Source organism: Physcomitrium patens, chromosome 24, assembly GCF_059467195.1.
Source record: "Physcomitrium patens ecotype Gransden chromosome 24, ASM5946719v1, whole genome shotgun sequence".
Classification (NCBI taxonomy): domain Eukaryota; kingdom Viridiplantae; phylum Streptophyta; class Bryopsida; order Funariales; family Funariaceae; genus Physcomitrium; species Physcomitrium patens.
The window spans coordinates 4,461,221-4,482,201 of NC_143433.1; the positions used below are offsets into that span (position 1 = coordinate 4,461,221).

A 20,981-nucleotide genomic window follows, 5' to 3' on the forward strand; every position below is an offset into this window, starting at 1 on the left:
TGTTACTATTATTCAATGGCAACACCAACATCTCTTCAACACATACATTCAGAAGTAGAGGATATGCAAATTGATGCAGTACATTTCAGACCTCTTATTGAGCAAGAAAAGACTCGTCGTCATTATGAAAGATTGTACTAATATTATGGAGAACCTAAGCACACTGCTGGACATTGCCCAAAGAAGCGACACAACTACAAAATAAGGAGTACGGCTATCAAAGAAGATAGAATGTTGGAAAACGAGTTTATCCAACTACAATAGGGACTGTGTGGCTGGGACCTTGTAACCAGTAGGTCCTATTTTCTCCTTAGAACCCTTATAATAAGGCAAAGGCTTTGTGATGTTTAGGTCCTAAAATAATATTTATCGTAAAACAAGTAGAGGGTTCTAAGGTGAAAATAGGACCTACAGCATACTTTTAGTAAAGACGACTAAACTTGTTCATGTAGAGGTCATAGATGGTCGTTCGTTGTCTTCAAGAGATGTTACTCATAAAATCCTTCTTATAGAAGTAACAACTAATGATCATAGTAGCTTTTTGATATTTAATATCATTAAATCTCCCTCTAACCTAGTCATTTTAGGTTTATCATGGCTAGAAAAATATAACCCTAAAATAGATTGAACTTCTCGTAGTCTTGACTTTTCTGAAAGTATAACTAAGAGCATTATTAATCAAGTAGAAAGTCATAAGTCTAGTAAAATTAAATTTATATTTGTAGGTGTAAGAGCTTTCTTGCATGTTGCAAAAGAACGATTCTTCTTGTGTCATTTATGCCACTCTTGTTTCTACTATTGGAAAGACTTCAAGTGACATTCTAAGCCAATATCAAGATTTTCAAGATATATTTGAGAAGAAAAATGTGCATACTCTTCCGAAACATTGTTCCTATGACTACTCAATTGAACTTCAAGAAGGAGCACAACCGCTATTTGGACCAATCTACAATTTATTTCAAAATGAGTTGGCTGCACTTAAGGAATATATTAAAGAGAATCTGGCCAAGAACTTCATATGCCATTCCAAATCTCCAATAGGAGCTCCAATTTTATTTAGGAAGAAAAAAGATGGATTATTACGGATGTGTGTCGATTATCGAGGAATCAACAAAATCACCATCAAGAATAGGTACCCACTACTTTTGATATCTGGATTCCTTAATGAATTGAATCAAGCTAAGATCTATAAAAAAATAGATCTACAAGGAGCATACAATCTGGTACATATCAAAGAATGAGATAAATGGAAGACTGCGATTTGAAGAAGGTATGGACATTTCAAATACAACATCATGCTTTTTGGACTTACAAATTTACCACCAGCATTCCAACATCTAATGATTGATGTCTTTTGGGAATTTTTAGATGATTTTATTGTTTGTTACCTAGACAACATCTTAATCTATTCTAAAAACATAGAAGAACATGAACTTCATGTTTGTCATGTATTATAAAAACTAAGAGATGTGGGACTCTATGCCAAGATAGAGAAGTGTGTACTTCACACTATTCAAGTTGACCACTTAAGATATATCATTTCAAATGATAGACTTATGATGGATCCTAAGAAAGTTCAAGCTATTATGGATTGGAAGATCCCAAAAACGTTAAGAGATGTCTAATATTTTTTGGAATTTTTCAAATACTATCATATCTTCATCAAAGACTTCTCTCAAGTTGCAACTCCACCTATACGTTTGACTTATAAAAACAAACTTCAATAGAATTAAGAAGCAGAAGTAGCATTTGAAGCTTTGAAGACAGCCTTTCTTTATACACCAATCTTATATTGTGTCAATTTTTTTAAGCCATTTTTTATGCAAACAGACGCATTAGACTTTGCTTTAGGTGATATTGTCACAAATGGGAACAAATAATAAACTCCATCTAATAGCTTTTTATTCCAAAAAAATTTCAGCACCCAAGATCAACTATGAGATCCAGGATAAAGAACTTCTTGTAATTGTGGATTTGTTTTAAGAATGGCGCCATTTTCTAGAAGGTGCTTTTAGACTAGTCACTGTGTATACGTATCACAAGAACCTTAAATATTTTATGTCAACACATATTTTGAATCGTTGCTAAGCCTGTTGAAATATGTCTTTGCCAAGTTTCAAATTCAAAATCACTTATTGACTAGAAAAACAACAAGATTTGTCAGATGTACTCTCTAGTCGATCTTACCCATGCTCCAAAGGAAGGAGATACTGCTTTTTATTAGCAATGGATAATTTTCTTGAAGCTAGAGCATCTTCATCTTCAAGTAATGAAATCAATATTAATTGTTGATTCAACTTTCATTAAGCAAGTTCAGTCAAGTATGTCTTTTGATCATCTTATTTGTGATATTAAAAAAAACCCTTCAAAGTCTCTTGATACTTCCAAGTTTGAATTCAAGAACAATCTATTATATTTTGAGAGAAGCCTATATGTTCCAGAAGATGAAGCTCAATTATGCATTCTTCAAGCTCATCATGACTTTCCAGCAGCAAGACATTTTGGGTACAATAAAACTTTGGAAGTAATATCCAAGGACTTTTGGTGGCCCCTAATGTGGAAGACAATCAAAGATTTTGTATTATCCCTTGATGTTTGCTCAAGATCAAAAACTCCTCGTCATCATTCTTATGGACTTCTTCAGCCATTACCCATTCCAGAATAACCATGGTCTTGTGTTTCTATGGATTTCATCACAAATCTTTCAATCTCAAGTTCTTATGACTCTATATTCGTGATATTAGATTATTTTACCAAGATGGCACATTTTGTATTTTTTACAAAATTTATCACAGGTGAAGAAATAGCTAAGCTCTTTTTTTATAATATCTATCACTATCATCGATTATCTAAGGATATTATATCAAATAGGGAAATTGAGTTTGTATCAAGATTTTGGCGGATTCTTTTGAAGATTCTAAAGTGGATATAAAATGATCTTCGGCATTTCATTCTCAAATTGATGGACAAACATAGTGTGTTAATTTAGTTTTAGAGCAATATTTAAGATGTACCATCAACTACCAACAAGATGATGGGACAACTCTTTTGCCATTGGTAAAGTTTGCTCATAATAACTCGGTACATTCTTCTACAAAACAAACACCTTTCTTTGCCAATTATGGTTATCATCCATGACTTGATACTTTTGACTTTTCAAAAGCTGATAACCTTGTGGTGAAAGATTTGGTAAATCATTTGTTAGAGTTACATGCAACAATGAAGGCGTAGTTAAAAGAAGGTCAAGAACAACAAAAGTTTAATGTGGATGTCTATCGAAAGAAATAACCACTATTCCACATGGGTGACAAGGTATGATTATTTCATCGCAATATCAAGACCACTCATTCTTATGACAAGTTGAACTATCAAAGGCTCGGACCATTTTCTATTTTTACACAAATCAATCCAATTACATATCGTTTATACATATCGGAGTCGATAAAAATCCATCTAGTATTCCACATGTCTCTTCTTGAACCATATAAGACAGTGGACATATCAAGAAGAAGACAAGTTCCACCTTCTCATATAGAAGTGGACAATAATAAAGAGTTTGAAGTAGAAGAAGTCCTAGATTCAAGGGGGTGCAAAAATAAATTCGAATATCTTGTCTATTAGGATGGATATGATATTAATGAATGTACATGGAAGCTAGTAAAGAATCTCACAAATGTAAAAAAGGCAGTGGAGGCTTTTCATCGACAATATCCATGAAAATCAAGATAAAAACCTTCCTTATAAAAGAAACAAGATCTAAGTAAGATAACATTCTACTTTCAATCTTTGTTTGTAGCTTCTTTGTAGTTGTGACATTGAAGAAATGGAGAACCAACAACCAGTGGATTGGACTCAAGAGCCTCATTTGCTGACCTGTCGGAGGAGACACTACGATTGTCACAACCTTCAATACAATGCAATTGAGATGAAGATCCTCAAGAACGACATGTTCTTCCTCGAATAGATGCCAAGATATAACACATTTGGTATCACGACATTGGAAGGAACTCCCAATGTTTGGTAATTTTACTAAAAGTAGAAAGAATTCTTGACAATGTTCCAAATATTTTATTTGAAGGAAGTTATGAAGGCATCAACAATGATCAAATAAGTGGGTGGTCTTCTCGCCTTGGTATGGGACACTATCAATGGTTGAGAGGCCCTATCAATCATCTTTGAAGAAAACAAAGATCAGAGTATGTGGCAAATACAATTTGCCACAACTTAGACTTTTTCAACATGTGATCACCGCTCCTTATTGAACTCATCTCTAGAAGAGGAGATAATGTCACGGACATATATTTACTGTAATTGTTACTTAGGTGATATAAATAGGTAGAAGTAGGTAAAAGTAGATTAATTTCATAATATCTTCTAGAGAAACTTCCTAGAAGCTTCATAAATACTGCTTTGATTTTACATGTGTTTATATTTGATTGATAGGTTAGAAACTTGGTCAATAAATTAACCACGTGCCATATATGTTGGTAGCTTGTAGAACAAGCTAATTATGTGGCGCCCACATAATAAACTTACCTTGCAAGTTAAGATACGTATTGTGCAAAGTTAACACGTTTTTGGAGGTCCTATAGAACGTCGCCACGTAGCTCTTAGGTAGATAGTATATATAGAGGCAAGAATGAAGCCTTCTTTATTCTTGTCAATTCCTTTCTTGCTTCTAGTCTAGTTTCAAGGATCTCTAGTTTTCTTATCTTTTGGCAATAGCCATTCCAGTTTCTTTCTTAATATACATATTTATTTATTTCTATTTTATCATCTTTCTTTGAGAAAAATCTCACTTACTTATTTATTTTTATTAAGTTTTTGTCTTTGACAGTTGCATATATAATTTCTTTAGTGATATTTGCTTGAGATAGTTGGATGTATTGTTGCATGTTGAAGAGCCTTTAACATACATCTTCTTGTCTTGAAGTCCTTGAATATGTAGTAGGCTTACTCAATTTTAACCTAGTAGATGTCAACTTTCTTGTCCTCAAGGCTTTTATTGGCCCTTATAAAGTAGCTATTTGGCTTAAGAGGTGTTGTATTTAAGCCTCTATCTAGGATTGCTCAGCCATATCTTCCATACTAAAGTTTCTCCATTGGACTCTACTATTAAAATGCATTTTCACCTCCCAATTGACTTTTCAAGAGTAGCTTGTAGTAATCTCAATACAATATCCAGTGTCACCTCAACAAGTGACTTTAAATTAGATGATGACTATTGACATGCTATCAAAAGTAAACAGTCTATCACTCGCTTTGATATGAATAAAACATGACCATATTATCTCAAAAGTCCAAGTTCCTTTTACACTACAATAATATAAAGCCTCATCACAAAATAGAACAAAATAAATCAGAACAAAATTGAACAAAAATAAATTGAATAGAATATGAAAGACAAAATGAGCAAATGGAAATAGGACAAAATAAAATTAAATAAAAAGATACAAAACCAAATTTTACTAAGAAAAAGGGACCGAAGCCATATCTGACAAGATGCCCAAAAGATCTTAGCCAATCCTATTTATACCTTATCTTACCACCCTAGACTTTCTAAAATATTCTTTGGTAGCAGATTCCACCTGGATAATCATCCTAAGTCTTTTCTAGAAGGTTCTATGGTAGGTCCCATCTAAATAACTGCCTTAAATTCTTTTTGGAATGTTCCATGGTGGATCCTACTTGGTCCACTAACATAACTCCAAATTCTAGAAACTTCCATGGTTCTAATCATTTATAAAATTAGCTTATCTATACCTTGATATATTTAATGTGAGTTATCAAGACATGAGGAAAAAAAAGATAAGTATGCCAATTTTTTTTGATAAAACAAGATTAAAGTTTTGAGGATTTCTACAATAAATAAAGTTCTTTCTAAGGTTGTATCCTTTCCAATTCCCTCATGGATTTACTCAAGTTGAATTTATATATATATTTCTATTTGAAAGTGCTCTTTCTTGATTTGTATATTTGATAGAAAAAGATTCTTAATTCTTTTATGATCTATATTTATTTTTAGAAGTCTTAATGGCTACTTTTGAAGAAAATGATTAGAAACGGTAATAGAAACCAAACTCCTATTTTTACAATATAAATCATGTTCAGCCACCATATATGCTACAAAATTCTAAAACCTTGCTTGTAACATGGATTGGAATAACAAAACTCTTATCAATTAATTTTGATACGGATTGAAAGACAATGTCAAAGATCTATTGTTAATAATGGTGAGAATAGACTCATTGGAGCAATTTATTGTTGAAGCCATTACATGTAACAATTGATTCTTTAAAAGACACCAAGAACAAAGGTTTGGTTGAAGAGATATAAATCAAATTATGGCAATAACTTCTAAGTTTGTAGAAACTTATTTATCAAGACCTATGCAAATTGACACGAGACATTTCAAACCATGACCTAGGTCGCACCATAATTGGAGTACCTCTTACACTTTTGCTTTCAAATGGCCTACACTGTAGCAGTTTCGGTGCTGCTTTGCCTCCTGTGCTAAATACCACGCACAGGTGTAAATAATCCATCTCCTTCTTAATATTTTCCTCGTATAGCTGCACCCCGACGGCTTTCGTATTTAGCGAAAACGCCTTACAACTACTAAACCCATCGGGGAGTTTCTCACCTGGACTGGCTCAAGTTGGGTGAATGGCCGCAAATTTACCAAGGTTGGCAGTAGGCGCAATCAGCTCGGGTTCCACCGTGCCGCCTCTTCATGATTGTTCTACTGTGCGGGCACCTTCAGATGCGGTGGGGTCGACCAGCGCATGTGCCAATCTTGTCCTTAGTACATCCGCGTGCGACGCCATGATCAAACCTAACTTCCTGGTTGCTCAGAGTACCAGTCGGAGGATTAGTGGCTAACCCTTGATTAAATCCTAATCTGCTTGACAGTTCCACCACAGTGGTTCCTCTCCCGCGGTGACCGCGAGCTCGAGGATTAGGCGAGTTTGTAATCTCTACCACTACTCCTGTGATTGAACATTTACTGCTGATGGACTTAATGTTTGCTTCGTGCAACTACCCTCGTATTACCTACTTGCTACGCGGTAGAGTTTCCTGAGCTTCATTGTGTCAAAAGTCTCAATATCGGGTTTTCATTCGAGATCGGCCCGTTGTTGAGTAGGTTTTATAAATGTGAGATGCTTCACAATCTAGACGACTTTGTGGTTCAACAGGAGATTTCGGACGACTGTCGCGACATCAATGCTTTTTAATAACCTCCAGCCAACCAATTCTGAGAGATTCTGAGCAATGTTGACAGTTATTGCAACAAAGAAGTGGTAATTATGTAATTTTTTAAAATCCCTTGGAACGCATTTCTCGAATGCTCAAATCAATACGTCTGTATCAGTTACGATCTGCACAAATGACGTAGAAGTAAATTCTGGATCCAATTTTCAGATCATTTTCAAGTATCGCTTCCGTCTCTTGTGCAGAGTTCCTCAGATTTTTCAGCGAGTAACAACGACGCTCGTACTGATCATTCGTGCTCATTCTTTATTACAGGTTTCACTCTTCACGAATGAGCTTCACGTGAAGAAGATGAAACAATTTAATCGTACTGATTGTTCCAAGGGAGATCGGAACGTGAAGTTGGGTCATTCTTCTCCAGATTAAAACTCGTCTCGAATTATTTCAACAAAGTACAGCACAGTTGAAGTATTAAGCTGAAACGAAGGTTATGCATTTTTGCTTTCGAATATATTTGACGTCAGGGCGACAGAAAATACCAGGTGGTAATCTCAGCTAAATTCGCCTATAGCTAGGCTCTTTGAATTTAACTTTCTTTTGATCGCATTGATTGGTGATAGCAGATCATCACAGAGTGGGTCATTGGGTCTCTTGCGAGTTAATGATAGTCTCCACCTGTGCTTTCTCTTGATACTGCACCCTCAGACTTGATCTTCCCAGCAACTTGCCATAGTTTTAATAAACATACTTGATATGCTGCGTGGCAGCTGAAATCCGGCATGTGGTGTGATTCCGTGTTGAAGAGATGTTTAATAGGAACCCTGTAGGTGCCAATCAGATTTGATCGAGTGAAAATAACCGAGATATAGACAATTTATGTAGTGGAACCAGGCATGAGTTATGTAGATTCTGGACAGAGTTGACAAGCTCTAGATGGTAGAAATTTGTTTGAACATTGAGTGAGCACTCTAATAAGACCGTAAATGTAGAATTGTCCATTCATATGGTTTTCCACAAATTCGAGTTCTGAAATTGTAATATCAGTTTTAAGCAGCAAAAGAATCATCCTCTTTAGAATGTTGCTCCTACACACAACAATACAAAAATAAAGTCGTCACACGTGAATTTTATTCAGTTTGATCTCGCTTTTTATGTGAACGGGTACTTTACTCACATTTATGCTCCCTGATTAACATTGATCAATCTATTTTTTTTTTTTAAAAAAGGATATAGAAGATAAAAATCAATTTGCAGAGTAGGACCATTTGGCAAAGTGAACAGCACTTTGCTTACAACATACACGGAGTACTGCAAATGACGACACAAACATTCCAAGACTCCGCGGACAATAAAGGACAAAAAAATTCCAACAATCTCCTATGCAACCGCAGTAAATATCATCCTGTAAATCATCCACCTATATGATCCATCCATCCGTAAAACTTGTGCAACACCCAGAATAATCAAGCCACTCTGAAAGCACCAGTTGACCAGCATTCCTCACACGGAATGCAGTGTGAGAACTGTTCAAAAAGCTCACTGCAGCTTCATGGAAATTTCTTTCCACAACAGGACAATGAAACAACGATCATAAAGAACTAGTGCGGTCGATGCTAATGCTAGCCTGAAATCTGTCCTGAGGACGCATATCTATTACTTGCCAAGATACTGTAAAATGTGAAGGAAAGTGATCTCGGCAGCTAACATGAAATAAACTGCTGAAGGGAATGCCACCTTGGAGAAATATCACTGGTGAGTTTACTGACACAGTCCCACATTCTGACTCGACCTTATCAGATCAGGTGCGTACAACGACAAGTGGGAGCACTATCATTACCTCACGCTGCGTGAGCAGCTTTTTTCAGGGTGCACAAAACCCAGATTCGGAAAACAGGACTGCCAGAATCTCCGATATTTCTTGCAGGCCTGTGTACAGCAGTGCCTGCGGATGTAAAATGTGCAACTAAAGCAAGTACACTAAGATTGAAAAGATACATCGGGTGCATTAATCGGTCTTTTGTAACACTCCTAATACTCGCTTCTCTTTAAGAGAAACGAAAGACCAACTAAACCAACAAAATCTGCTCCTATTGAAGGTTAGAAAACTTAAGAAAGTAAAAGTGATCAACACACACATGACACTAATACTCATCCTAACCATAGTTGTTACATCGAAATTATCCAATGAGGTGCAGTTATTCAACCGAGGGCATGCTCCAAACAGTGCAAAGATGCTTCTCTACAGCTAGCTTTACTCAAAATAGTTGCAGGAAAATGACAAAAATTCAATATATTTTCCTTTTTAGTGTAAAAAATTCTGCTCAGTGCCAGAAAGCATCGTCGAACGAGTTCCAGCAGGGGCGAGGATACAATTTGTACAAACTGCGTCAAACGATCGATACGGGACCGGCTTTGCAAGTCTCAATGTACAAGCCACTCCACCGATTTTGCATCCTGAAACTATACAACTAACAGACCTACAACATCCAGCTCTTCGATTTGAATCCTCTACATTACAGATGCTGCACGTGGCTGCTGGATACGATATGTGGCTCCTTTCTTGGCGGAGTTCGGCACCTTGTATGAAAACTTGTCATGATTTTTCAAACCCCTATTCCATGGCGCTTGCTGCTTATGGTTCACCTTCACGTCCATGATCTGGACGACATTTATTACGCTCAGGTCATCCTCGAGCAAACCTACGTAACCATCATGCCACACACACAGAAGTAAACAGTGTGCTCGCGGCCGTCACCAAGCATCTAACAAAACTGGAATACAACCTCCCAAGATAACTATTACATATACATTTCAATCAACGCTTCAAAGGTAGCATGGCGACCACTAACCACTAAAGGTCACAGCACTGAGAGAAGTTGCGACTACAGACATCTAAGCGGAGAAACAGTACACGTTCAAACAGAACTCGAGCGATGGGCGCTCAACACAACTCTCAATGCACACAGGCACGATAGCAGGGTCTGCACGGGCGACATAAGTATGCTCAAGACAGAAGTGAAAATACGTCTACAAGATGAAACCACCTGTAATACAATGATTAAGAGCGCGAACTTACGATCGTGGTCGTCAAAGTACAGTGACTCTGCCGCAGCCGCCTGTTCTTCCATTTCCTCCTGCAACTCGAGGAAGTTGTCAAGATCGGCGATCTCCTCCAAGTCTGCTTCAAACCTTTGTTGTTCTTCCAATGCAGGCAAGCGCTCTCTCACCCACTGCTCCCGGAAGTCAGGGCACGTCTGAACCAGGCTCCACCACTCGTTAGAGAAGTCTTCCACTATACGAAACGCTGCTGGTACGAATAGGGGCGCATTGGGGTTCAGAGTCGAAACGGGGTGTAGTTCCGTCGCCATGGCTCCAAGACGTTCCACTTTCGCAGTGTACTGATGCTGATCAATATGCTAACCGCCACAACTCTACCTCGACCACTAAATCCTCACTAACCACCTATACTCTTCAAGAAAACCGCAATTCGAGCTCCGACAAAGTTCTAAAACGATCCGCCCCAAGGGCAGTTAGAAACGCGTTCAGTTAAACACGATTAGCCTTCCAAATTCTACCATACAGACACGCAATGACGCGGTGACGATCGATCTAGACGGGCGCAACTAAGCAGACGATAGCGCAAGAGTGCAGACAAGAGGTTTAGGGATGCCTTCGCCTTTTTATGAGGGAGTCTAACATGGCATCGTAACCCCGTCATTTCCTTTCCGCGGAAACTAAGCTACTCAATCACCACTACTCTGATTAGAAATCGACCATCCAGTAATAGAGTACGACAGCACCAACTCCAACCTAGGATGGATGTATCATGGAGGCGCTTTCATAGTGAAAATTCATCCACTTCCAGGGGTTCGGGCAGGTCTGAAAGCACTTTTTGAAAAAAAATTAAAAAGTTAAAATGAAATTAAAAATGTGAAGACGTATATAAAGATAGAACGTGGGCCTCCATATTGATGTAGCTCACGAACACAGTCAGATCGGTCCCCATCGTGCGGTCCAGAGACAATCCCTTGTTGAGGATGTAAGATAGGGCCCGATGAATGAGATACAGTATTACATGCATCCAAAGAATGTGGATCAGCTGCTTGGTTGTGTGACGAGTCGGCGCTTTAAAATTAGCAACTACTCCCATCGTGAATGGATAAGCACACAGTGCCACGTCATACTTTCCCTGCCAGTGCTCATCCAAAAAAACAAAAGGCAATGGAAAACGATCCCTGGATGGATGATAAGATTCTGTTCGGAAAAGGAGGGATGCTGTTGGTCTCAACTTTAAAGTAACTGAGGCAGTCTGCTTGTTCCAAAGGTTGAGGACAAGCTGACGCTGTCGGATGACATTCGTTCATCGTGGCCAAAGAATGGATGAGTTTTCTTTTCCTGAAAGGTATCACATGACGCAGGGATTCAATTTGACCCCATTGAGAAAGAAAAGGCAATTCTGCTATTTGGTTTCTAGATCATAAGGAAAGAATTAAGGGGTAATCGTCCTTGCCAGCAGCGGACTCGATGAGGCGGTCAGGACAGGCTTCGCGAGCCAACAGGCGCCACTGCGTGGTCAGATGCGAAGAACGGATGAAGTTTTTTTCATCCGCCAATCCCTCCCCCACGGTGAATCTTATAGGCAAACCTATATATTTGCAGTCGACGATCTCGGGCTTTCAAATTCATGGAGAGTCATGGAGAGATTGAGTTCCCCGCGTGGAACTGATGCGGTGAGAGCAATTTACCGCAGAATCCACGTAATTTTCCCGACTCAACGCCAACGAAACGCACGTAAAGTCGTTAATGGAACTATTGAAGGGGCACGAACCTGGACAGGACGGTTTAATTGAGGGGGGTCTTTGCCAGTCATCCATCAATTTTTCTCTTCGGTATTGCCCGCCTCGGGATTGTAGCAACGAAGTCGGTTTTGATGACGAGATAGGGTGTACTTCATTGAATCAGCCTCGAAACTGATTCTACCCCCAAGGGTGTGGAACTTATATCCCTGCAAACGACTGGTCTTCTGCGAAGGGCGCAAAGAAGTTGAAGCTGCAGGGGATCCGACGCTCCCTCTGAATGATGGATGGAAATTAGCCAATAAACGGTTCTTGCATTGTACTATCCATTCTCAACAGACAGTTTGCTGTTTCATGGCTTGTAATATACAGCATATTTGGAATCGTAAACAAACAATGAGATTGTGTATGCGTGTATTTTTGACCCTCATGTGATTTAGACCCCGTGACTTGAGGGTTTGTTTGAACTGGTAATGAGCTGATTACCGGGTCCCTCCACTCGTTGCAAGGATAGACTGCAACTGGGGCTGACAGAGAGGCGAAATAGCAAAGAATGAATCTGGATTCCCTGTCGGAATATAAGGAAATTAAGGTACATGTGAATCAGATTTCAACCAGAAGAGGAGAAAAACGACGGAGAGCGGTAATTCAACCCGGTGAATAGATGCAGCTCCCTACATTACAGCCCTAGTTCTTCGTCTCGTCTTCCAAGATATATCTCAAAGTCTTCATTTGAGCTTTGAACAGGAAATGAGGGGGCCCAAGAGAAGAGAAAAGGACCAGTTCTAGCGTACACATTACACGAGACATATTTCTTTGAAGTGGATCTGACCAGCAGACAATCAACATTCCAGCTTGTGAGGTTTGATGTCCCAACTGCATGATTCATGCACGTCCTAGAAGTTTTCTCTAGGGTATGAAGCTCTGTTCACACTACCCGAAGGTGGAAGTACATCCAGAAACAAGGTATCAGAGCTGGAATTTTGCGCTTTTAAGATTTTGGGTTTAAAAGATGTTGATGTGCAGTGCTCGATGAAGGTCCTGAAAGCCGCATGCTGAGATCCTCGTCTGCAAGCTGGAGAGGTGGTCTGGTGTCTTCTCTCTGAAGTGGGAAGTTTCCTATGCACGAATAACTAATGAGATCTTTAGCTGCTGGTGAGCACGTTTCTGGTTCTTCTGCCTCTTCATCTGGTACTTGATGGAGATCTTCATACGGTGGGCTCAGAATCGGTTCAGGGGTTGGTTCCTTTTCTGGATGTGCTCCCATCCAGTTACAAGGACCGATCCTAGTTTTTGCCGCGACTAGCTCCTGCAGCAGAACGGCATCTGCATAAACAAACTTTCGTTCAGCTATCAATATCTATCCACATGCTCGAATGGAAGAAAAGTGTGCTTCACAACCTTACACAATAGGTTACTTCATCATGATAACTTTTGCAAATATGCAACACTCCAGACTAGAAAAAGAAACAAAGACTACAGGAACTCGACCATATAATGTACTCGAATCACCTAATTTAAAAAAGACACCGCACACGTGTGGAAATCTTCATTCATCGAGATAAAACTACAACGGAAGCTACAGTTGTGTTGCTAGCATAACATTCAGATGAAACTTGCCTCGTAAGTTTTGATCTGTTGTTATGATATCCAGCTGAAGAATGTCCAGCAAACGACCAAGATCCACCCCACTTGTCCAGTTCTCAGGTCCATGTTCATTCCGAAGTTTGAGGCGACCGCGATTGGCAGTGCCACCCCAGATCAAGCCTACTGGTTGCGCCTTCTCTGTTTCGTTCTCGGAAGAGAGTAAGATCAAGCTGCCGCTGTCACCTTCCAGATCAAAATTTTTTTTTTTCTCACCCACGATGAGAAAGTCCGTTAGAAAACAGATACCGTTCTCATCGTTGTATTCCACAGCATAACCCATGATAACACCCTTGGTAACTCCAGAGCTGCGTCCCACTTTCACCACTTTTCTGCCAACTATACTGCTTATTTGTGATTGCAAGTCGACTCGATAAACATCGCCCATTGATCCAATTCCTTTGATTGAGGTAGTCACCTTAGAGATGTCAAAAGTTTCAGAGAATGGGATAAATGCCCCGTCTGCTCTCACGAATGTTTCTGATTCAGAAATAATGCTAAAGGATTAGCGTGGAGAAAATAAAAATAAAATAAAAATAAAAATAAAAACTATGACTGCAAGAATTTTGAATAGTATGTTAAAAATGCGCAAGCTCAAATCCTCAAATATGCAATGACATAGGAAAACACACATAATCAAAGTGAACAACATAAATTTAGAGCCTTAACGAAATGTAGGACTTATACCTGGGTTCATGCCAGCAAAAATGCCATACCAAAGATCATCTTTCACAAAAGAGGTTGCTCTCTTTACAGCACCCAAGTACACCCCTGGACCAAGATTAGGAGGCAAAGGGTGGAACATCTTCTGACAAGGGTAGTCCAGATCTACAGCAACGTGACGATTGGTGATGAAACCAAGCTGACGTAAACCAGTTTGACTTTGTACTAAAGCTCCAAGAGTGCCATAGGTCTCCTGACTTGCCACCTACAGAAGAGGAGCAAAAACTTAGTAAAAGATATCTACCAAGTTGATGAAAATGGATCCTCCACCGTGAAAGCTGGCACATAATGAGCTTAGCAACTTCTTACCAATTAAAATCCAACGTTTGAGAAGACTGGATGAGTTGTGAGATTGATACTAGAGAAAAACAACACCATGAATGGATGAGGCATGACGTAAGCGTTGTTAAACATCAACCACACCACTATACCACACACATAAAGTTCTGTAGCGTCATCCCCAACCATGGCTTCCTCGTTAGGCATTTGGATTGCCAAGATTGAAAGGACTGAACAATATAGGCTATAAATAAGTTATTCAAAAAGTGTTCCTCAGTCTCCTACTAACCTAAAGAACTCATTGAGTCCCTAATTCTTTGGTGTGATAAATAATTTGATTTTTGTTCGAAAACAAATCGAAAAGCCGCATGCCATAGAAGATATCTAATATTTTGATCCAAAAATGAAAAAAGAATAAGAGACAGAAAGCATTGAAGTTTATACTCAAATGAGATATATTTTGTTCACAACCTAATTTTATCCCCAAAAATATATGAATCATAGGTTCATCCAGACTACATTCAGCAGACCTCCTACACCCAATCAAGGACCATATCGACCAGCAGCATCAGTTAAATATACATCACGCTTCCAAAAGCCAAAATAAGAAAACTGACATTACCTGCGTCCCTGATCCAATGGTCGCATCCATTCCTCGTAATCCGTCTAGAATCTCCGAGGACAATTGCTTCTTCGGCACCATCGTAGGAACCCCGAAGTAAGAAAATTCCACGACATCGACATCACACCATAAGCCCCCAGGACCCTTCACAGATGACATGAAGCAATTACGAGGGAATTAAGCTTGGAAACAAAAGTAACTAGAGGAATTCACGTCAAACATGTCGGTTCAGGATAAGAATCTTTCAGACATACCGAAGCTCAGGCAAAGTGCTTGCTTGCAACATGAAAATAAAAGCTAGCTTCTGAACTACAAAGAGAAAGTATACAAAAATGAAAAAGAGGATGAGGATGGGACTAGCTCCTTTTAGCACGACTATTTCATAAGGTATCAGCCCTGTCTTTCGATAAGCTGGATCACAAAAGATACTTGCTTCCGAGGATTACGCAACACAGATAAATATACGAATTGATATTCAGAAATATCATTGAAGGAAGTTACTCTGAATGATCGCTAGCGTACTCTTCACTCGGATAGGCAACGACAAAATCGATGCAAGATCAAGGCAAACTGCAGTCCAGAAACTAAAACCAAAATCCATACACCTTGATGAAAATGTATACAGATGGATAGTATATGAAGAGAAATAGAAAGTTGACGTATATGAAGTTCCTTGAAACAAACAAAACACATTGTAAGATGTGATCAACATCGTGTAAGGTCAAGCGTGGGTACCTCCACAGAAGATGGCAAAACTTGCAATTCGTGAAGCCATTGTGTATGCACCTTGCGGGCCACAAATACAATGATTGCAGGAATGGATGTAAGCTCCCCGCGTCTGGTCCTGAATCCTAATGCAGTACCTAGACCACATTGTCTCAGCGACTTGCTGTGATAGGCTCTTATGGTCATAAGTTCAAGTAAAGTGCTCGCTTGCTGACCACGAGGTGTCACTCCATCGTTGTACATGACTCCACCAGATTTCTCAAGGCCAATGAAGCAGGCAGCTCTCTCGTCTGATGAGCCAAGCAGCTGATCGCTGCCAGGCCACAGCAAGTAAGCCGGGTTTCTGCTATTTTGTGCTTCAGCGACAAATCCAGGAGTAGTAGGACTCTCGAAAGTTTTTGGGTTCAAATCAGTACGAGGGCAACCTCCCGCCTTCCGCACTGAGTAAGGGTATGGTCTAATTCCCGAAAAACACACGTGAATGAGAGCAGTTGAAGATTCTTAAAAGCGCATATCTTATCTCTCCAAAAAGAGCCGAACCGAACAGAAAAATGCAAGGAAGGAAAATTTATAACAGCTGCATAAACAGGTGGTTATTATAAACGCATCAATATCCGCAAAAACTGATCACACTTTACATACACAGAACATTTGAACTCAAAGTCACCGCTGAGTCAGTGAAATACAGCGTGTGAGAACAAGAGATACCATAGTACGTTGTACTGAATTAGTTCAATGGTATGCACTACTGTACTATCCCTTGATACGCAAGACGGTATTTAAACACACATAAGTCGCAATACAAGCACGACCATACTGGATTTACAGGAAATAGCGAGTGACTATGCTTGGTGTCGCTCAAAACCCTATTCGAATCTACTGAAGCTACTCGACCACACAGCAAGCGTCACAATTTGAAGAGGAGATTACTTCTTACAGTTGATCCCACAACGCATGAGCAAATTGTCATGAGAGAGAGGAAGAGAGAGAGAGAGAGAGAGAGAGAGAGAGAGAGATGTGGAATAGCATTGACTGTAAAAGCTGAGCGTGAGAATCGGAACTGACAAATCGGGTGGTTCGAATATACTTAATTTGCTAGATGAAAATGCAAACAAGAACACTATCTCGACATTCTTATATAATAAAATTGAGAATTATGATAACCAAAGGAACGACATGTTCGTCAACAAAATGGAGAAGAGTTTCATTCTGAAGATTCCACTCCTGTGAAACTTCTGTAAAGACAAATCAAGGATGAGATCAAACTAAAGAAGAAACCGGAAAATGTAAATTGTACGTATAACGTAAACAAGACTCCGTCGTCTAGAACAGCTCCCTTTCAAATTACACGGAACAAATTGTCCAGTGCGCAGCAGGAGCATAACACGATGCGAGCCGGGGTCGACCTGTCCCAATAGACTACGGATGCCCACACACCAATAATGAAGAATGAAGAGCGCCCCAAACATGGATTTCGAACACTCTGTCTAAGTTTCTAAATTATAAGCTAACGCACACAGATGACGATTTCTAGAAACGTGCGGTGCTTCTTCATCATGGATCTCAAGCTCTATAAAAATTGATATGCATATCCTGACAAACAAAAAACATAATCCCAATCACATTGAATTCACCGCGAGATCTTACCGAGATTCTGAGCATTGCAACCCAACACAGACCGATTCGTTCTGTGAGGAGCTCCCATTGACTGCCAGACAATCGTCGCCCATGTCCAATACCTCCGTGGCTCCAACTAAATACCACTGGCGATTCCACCACAGCCCTGCTTCTACGATTTAGAACCCTACACGACCGCACAACCAGACCACCAACTCATCTTTCCGCTACAGACACTACCAGCCAAAAGGTGCGCGGGCCAAGTTCTCCAACCAAGTGCAAACCCTCCAAACAATCACCTAGAACCATCAAATTTGGGCAAAATTCCCCATGAAACGGCTCATTCGAAACCTGCTGTCGTCAGAAGCATTCCCCGGTAGCCAAGAGCGCCATGTCCATCATCTATGCCCCACGATCCGGCATCCTACAACAACTCAAGATCTGAGAAGCAAACTGAAAAGAATATAGGTCATTTCAAAGGCGCACACCCCTCGGCTGGACCGATCCGTTCCCGACCTCTTGATAGCTCTCTTCTTTCTAGTAGTCTGTCTCATCCAGAAAATCTGCTCCCAAATTCATCAGATTCATCAGAATTTATTTAAAATTTAATAATAACAATAATAATAATAATCAAAATTCAAAAAAAAATAATCAAGGAAGTAACATGACCATAACGCTGAAAAGATATCCAGACAGCCAGATATTTTTTACCACTATGCCGTGCTCCTGGAGCTCAGAGGCGGGTTTCACACTTGGAGATCCATTGCCATGAGACAATACTATGTCTGAAGCGACAACTGAAAGTCTATGCAGAGATCTGTAGGCTGTACAAATCTTTGTTTACAAGCTTGTGCTGGCATCATGCATCATTGGTATATTTCATGCAGAGCTGAACCAGAAGACACCTCCACCAGCAAGCTAAATTGAGTACTAAAGGGTAGTAATGCTTCTTCTACCTGGATATCAAACCCTAATAATGATTGCTGACTTCACTTTTGGCAAACCATGCGGCGTATGTATTAGGCACACGACTGTGATTTGCGTTGATGCCGTTTGCAGCACTGTGTGGTGCATGTCTTCAATCCGGATTCGGAAAATCTGCTTGTTGTTTTTTCTATCGGGTGTACCTGATTCGATTTAGGATTTCTTTGGTTGGGCTATGTAAGGGTTTTCGCTTTTGTTTCGTTTGCATGTTCCCTGACTGGTTCAAAACTACCACCACAAGGCCTTTATGAAGCACAATGTAAACTCGCCATGTGAATGGCTGGTCCTACTACTCTTCACAATTAATGTGCATCGAGAACTTTACAGTATCAGGTGAGTTGCAGGTACAAGCTATTCTGTCTCCAAATCGCAGAGAAGTTTCCAGAAGTATCTTTTCCACTGGAATGTGTACAGTGTTGCCTCTTGCTTGGGGATATCGTCATTAACATACGTCGACATGGAGGTTGCAAACACCGCAACAAGACGGGGCATGAATCCGTGTGTGTAACAGGTCAGGGTGACAGGTTGTCCTTCGGGAAAAGTGGAGAAAGCCCATGCTGGTGCCGATACCCAGTGGGAAATTTTCATCTGCCCAGCATATTATGTTGCTTGACATTGTATGCGAAAGGCTAGCTGTAGCTACTTTACTGTTTGCTAGACTGCATCGGTGGACCTGCACTGAGGAATTCCAATGCTGACACTACGTTTGAATGAATCCTTAACAATGAGAATACTTCAGTATCATCTCCGCTCGGCCACGGTGTCAAAAAGAATTTCAGAAACAAGGCCATTGCAATAAGTTAAAACAGGTAGCAACACCAAACCTCTGCCATTTTCCAGCCGTACTTACTTTCTGACATACGAGAGTCCTCAACTTGGCTGCACACTTTTTTAATCTTTCTTATCCATCTACATGTTTTTATCGCCTTTAGGATGTCTCCAACTCTATTTGCAAGCCGTGCAACGCAGCGACATCTGCATGATGAGTGTGGGAAGGGAGCAGATGTTAAGATATTTTGCAAAATTTGGGGCACCACCAAGTTAGCAGAGCAAAAGGACACGATCGCCGCGGCCTGCAAAGAAGCCAGTCAACTCAAGTCCCTGGAAGACCTTCGAGCCCAGCCTAACGAACACTTCAACGAGCGGAGACTTGGTGACGTTTGCCATGGAGCTTGCACTCCTCAAATTGAAGACATTCGCAACGACGACACACATTCTTACGGACCACCTCAAACAACACCACCGACGCGTTATTTGTTTGTTTGTTGCCCGAGGTGTGAACGGTGATATATGTGAACAGATGTTAGATGTGGTTGCTAAGTGACATAAAAAAAACAAGTTGATTGGAGAACAAGTGTGTGTGTGAACATATATATATATATATATTTATTTATTTATTGGAGATAAATTATTATCAAATTTCTATTAAATTACCTCATCTAAATCTTAAATTGATCTACCACAATGGCACCACAAACACTTGAAGGTTCAAACATCTAAGGCTCTTCTTAATCATAGTGAAAATTGCATACCAAGTATTGGTATCCCACCAACAAAAGGATGTTTTAAGTCATTTGCTTGAATTGATGAATATGTCACTTAGCTTAGAAAACCTTTATTTAAGATTTAGGTGTATCGATTTAATATTCTTCTCTCTCTCTCTCTCTCTCTCTATATATATATATATATATATGTATTTTTTTTTTGAAGAAATAAAATTGACTATAATACATTTCAAAATAAATGTATAATTTAAAATTTTCATGCAAAGAGCTAGTGTTGTAAATTGTCATTTTTTTTAATGAAATCTTATACCTCATGTAAAGACTTATTTATGATGTAATATATTTAGTGACATAAAATTAAAAACACGTAATTTATGTATTATATTATTTATATTGCACAAAGCTCTACTATGCATTTTCAATATTTACATTGAAGTAATATATATATATATATATATATATATGTGTGTAGTTTGGTTCATGCTTGTATTGTGTTATTTGTATTGTATTATTTTTATTTTTATTATAAATTATAAATAAATACAATATTATATTTGTGCATGTGTGTTCTAATAAACATGCAAGCTTATTTTTGCAAAAAAGATCAACAAATTCAAATGTTACACACAACACATTAGTCAGATTTAGCACTGATGAACAGAAACACTAATTAATTTGTAAAGGACTAGCATGGTTCAAAAATACAACAATACTTGAAAATAGATAAGTACTATACACTGACATAATTAATAATTTATATACACACTATAATCATATTATTACAACACTATTTTTTATTAACTAAAAATGGTTTGTTCTTCAATCCACATTTTTTTTTTCCTTAAAAAAAAAAAATCACTCAAATAATCTTTT

At 39.1% G+C, this 20,981-nt stretch overlaps 2 protein-coding genes and 1 long non-coding RNA gene across 7 annotated transcripts; 1 reads left to right on the forward strand and 2 right to left on the reverse strand.

Moving 5' to 3' along the window:
* Positions 1-9,476: 9,476 nt before the first annotated feature.
* LOC112276384 (uncharacterized) lies at positions 9,477-10,853 on the reverse strand. Its single transcript, XM_024507661.3, has 2 exons — positions 10,289-10,853; positions 9,477-9,911 (listed from the first exon to the last, which is right to left on the reverse strand). Exons 1-2 carry the CDS (start codon positions 10,578-10,580, stop codon positions 9,721-9,723), a joined length of 483 nt encoding a protein of 160 aa, XP_024363429.1. The 5' UTR covers positions 10,581-10,853; the 3' UTR covers positions 9,477-9,720.
* Positions 10,854-12,552: 1,699 nt separating this feature from the next.
* Positions 12,553-18,553, reverse strand: LOC112276383 (protein NARROW LEAF 1). 5 transcript variants are annotated; one of them, XM_024507659.3, is made up of 8 exons: positions 18,331-18,553; positions 18,108-18,182; positions 17,650-17,806; positions 16,012-16,459; positions 15,277-15,420; positions 14,340-14,580; positions 13,629-14,132; positions 12,553-13,334 (listed from the first exon to the last, which is right to left on the reverse strand). In XM_024507659.3, the coding sequence occupies exons 3-8, from the start codon at positions 17,730-17,732 to the stop codon at positions 13,000-13,002; spliced, it is 1,755 nt and encodes a 584-aa protein (XP_024363427.1). In that variant the 5' UTR covers positions 17,733-17,806; positions 18,108-18,182; positions 18,331-18,553; the 3' UTR covers positions 12,553-12,999. The 5 variants fall into 5 exon arrangements, with proteins under 5 accessions (XP_024363427.1, XP_024363428.1, XP_090103277.1 ...); XM_024507660.3 differs by having other exon boundaries at positions 16,012-16,579; positions 17,650-18,182; positions 18,331-18,550; XM_090247151.1 differs by lacking the exon at positions 18,331-18,553 and having other exon boundaries at positions 16,012-16,579; positions 17,971-18,159.
* A 77-nt stretch (positions 18,554-18,630) lies between these two features.
* LOC149986364 (uncharacterized) lies at positions 18,631-19,957 on the forward strand. The gene is made up of 2 exons (XR_016500690.1): positions 18,631-19,412; positions 19,536-19,957. It is a non-coding gene; the product is annotated as an uncharacterized LOC149986364 (long non-coding RNA).
* Positions 19,958-20,981: the final 1,024 nt, after the last annotated feature.

Bases quoted from the DNA above. Each gene is read 5' to 3' on its own strand.
- LOC112276383 (XM_024507659.3), bottom strand. From the start codon at position 17,732: ATGGGCGACGATTGTCTGGCAGTCAATGGGAGCTCCTCACAGAACGAA. The intron at 16,460-17,649 runs GTAAGATCTCGC...TTCGGGAATTAG, and splicing joins TTGCAATGCTCAGAATCTCG to ACCATACCCTTACTCAGTGC. The intron at 14,581-15,276 runs GTAATGTCAGTT...CCTCTTCTGTAG, and splicing joins CCATTGGATCAGGGACGCAG to GTGGCAAGTCAGGAGACCTA.
- LOC112276384 (XM_024507661.3), bottom strand. From the start codon at position 10,580: ATGGCGACGGAACTACACCCCGTTTCGACTCTGAACCCCAATGCGCCC. The intron at 9,912-10,288 runs GTAAGTTCGCGC...ATGGTTACGTAG, and splicing joins GTACTTTGACGACCACGATC to GTTTGCTCGAGGATGACCTG.